This window comes from Dendroctonus ponderosae, unplaced genomic scaffold, assembly GCF_020466585.1.
Source record: "Dendroctonus ponderosae isolate FM_Combo_2020 unplaced genomic scaffold, Dpon_F_20191213v2 Dpon_F_20191213_9, whole genome shotgun sequence".
Classification (NCBI taxonomy): Eukaryota; Metazoa; Arthropoda; class Insecta; order Coleoptera; family Curculionidae; genus Dendroctonus; species Dendroctonus ponderosae.
In genome coordinates, this window is record NW_026019116.1 from 5,388,971 (window position 1) to 5,390,904 (window position 1,934).

General features: G+C 41.3%; 2 protein-coding genes across 5 annotated transcripts in view; one reads left to right on the top strand and one right to left on the bottom strand.

Moving 5' to 3' along the window:
- The window catches only part of LOC109541789 (microfibril-associated glycoprotein 4), a gene marked incomplete in the record, with an annotated part of 3,604 nt that extends 2,347 nt beyond the window's left edge, over positions 1–1,257 (bottom strand). The window contains 2 exon segments of the mRNA XM_019910750.2: positions 560–752; positions 809–1,257. Of these exon segments, the coding sequence (XP_019766309.1) occupies positions 560–752; positions 809–868 (253 nt within the window).
- Positions 1–1,934, top strand: part of LOC109541786 (cytochrome c oxidase subunit 12, mitochondrial) — a 14,308-nt gene that overhangs the window by 8,576 nt on the left and 3,798 nt on the right. The gene's annotated exons all lie outside the window — the stretch shown is intronic.

Sequence of the window (1,934 nt, forward strand, 5' to 3'; positions counted from 1 at the left end):
CTGGATCCGCCCTTGATTGAGTGAACCACTCTCAAAACAGTCACTTGCTTTGCGTCATAAAGGAAGCGCCATGCGTCATCGCTCCGTCTTGATTTCAAAATTTTCAAGTTTTCCTGCTTTTCCCCGGGGAAAGCTTGCGATTTTCCGAATCGGGATTTTTCCCGCTACAGTTTGGTGGTATTTTCGCGACCGGGAGTGGAATTCTCGCCGAAAAACGCCGATTTTCGAAATTGCAACCGGCTGACGTTTGCTGTCATCGGCCGGCATTCATACTGATCTAACCCCATTTTACCACTGAGTATTCTACAAGTTCAACTGCAATGTTCGCAATACTTTGAGGACTCTCATTATGGAAACGGACTATTCGGGACAATCCGCTGGTAGGTGCAACTTTTTTACTAACTTTTCCCTGTTTGACGATGTTAAACTTGGCAGCAGTTCGCTGTTTTCTAAACCCCATTTTTCCTGCTTCAAGTGGACATACAGAGCGTCCGAATTGCCAATTTGAAGCCCAAACTCTTTAAATTAATTGCTTTTCTCACTAAATTAAGGCTTGTACCTGAGTGCGTCCTGACATGATCAACGGCCGCTTTAATAGCAGCAATTTGGTGTTCCATGTTCCGTGATTTGGCCCAGTTCTCGCTTCTCAGACTGTTGGTGTTCTGATCCAAGTGCTCGTTGAGGCGCCGGAACTCCTCCTTGAGGCTGAGGCAAGTGCCTTTGGCTAGTTCGGGTTCAATTGGGTCCTCATCCTGATGAACACCAGGGTTCTTTATTTCGCTAACTGTTAACGAAGTCTTTAACTTACCCCGTTTGCACTGGCAATTGAAGCCACTAGAAGGAGGACGATTTGCCGAACTGGAGGCATTTTTTCAGTAGTTGCGCTTAATTGGTTCGCTATCGGAGCTGAGCACTTAGGCGAAGTGTTTAGCTCATTTGCTCATGTTTAGTTCACAGGGAGTTTAAATTTAGAACTAGTAGAGAGTGTTCGCGTTGAACGAGTTTGCACAGTTTAAAGCTTCTTCAAATCGCTTGGGTTTAATTGGATGATTCGCGCACTTTAAAGACAATGAGTGAGACTTACGCCGGTTTTTCCTATGATTTTAATTCTGCTGTGGTTGGTTGTTTAGGGACGCTAATTAATCTTGAATGGGCTCATTAAGACGCATCACTTTACCATGTCAGTTCTTCAGCAAACAATGAACTTCCAGCAAGGTGGGCGCGGTTTAAAACGTGACCGGCCTTGGCCGGCTACTTCTTTTTCAATACATCATCAGTCACTGGGCATAATCGGCTTATTGTATTGGCTGCGAAGCCCACTACATTTAAGGAGAATCTTCCTTGGCCAAGGTTTTCCACAAGAATGAATTTCCATTTTATTTTATTTCAGTCATCTTTACTGGTAAAAGAACGGTTTTTTAGCTGACTTCATTCCCAAAATGCTCCGTAAAAGTACATAATTTTTGATCGAAAATCGGCCAGTTTTTTTTGGATTACTGACTACGATTCGAGTTATTTTTTACGTTTCACTGAGGAAGCAAATGAGCAAAGTCCTTTGCTGGTTAAACAGCAAGATGTTATCGGAAAAGGTACTTCGTTAACATTTGACTACGTGTGGAAGGCTAAAGGTTTGGCTTACCTCGTTAAAACTAATTACTTTTTGTTGCTCAGGCTGTCTAATACTTGGATGGATATGAAACAGTGAATATGATGCAAAAATGTGTGAATATTTATTTTCTATTTATTATTTTAAGAAATTCTCCCTTTGCTTGCTGACAATAGTAAATCATGCCGTTGTTTCAAGTGTGTTTTTTCAAATATTGTTCGTTTTAGCTATGATACATCCATAGCAGTGGATATTTTAAGCTATCGTTAAAATGTTTGTTTTTCTACAGAAAAATCAATTTTTCTCAACTTCAGAGCCATAAAGCAAA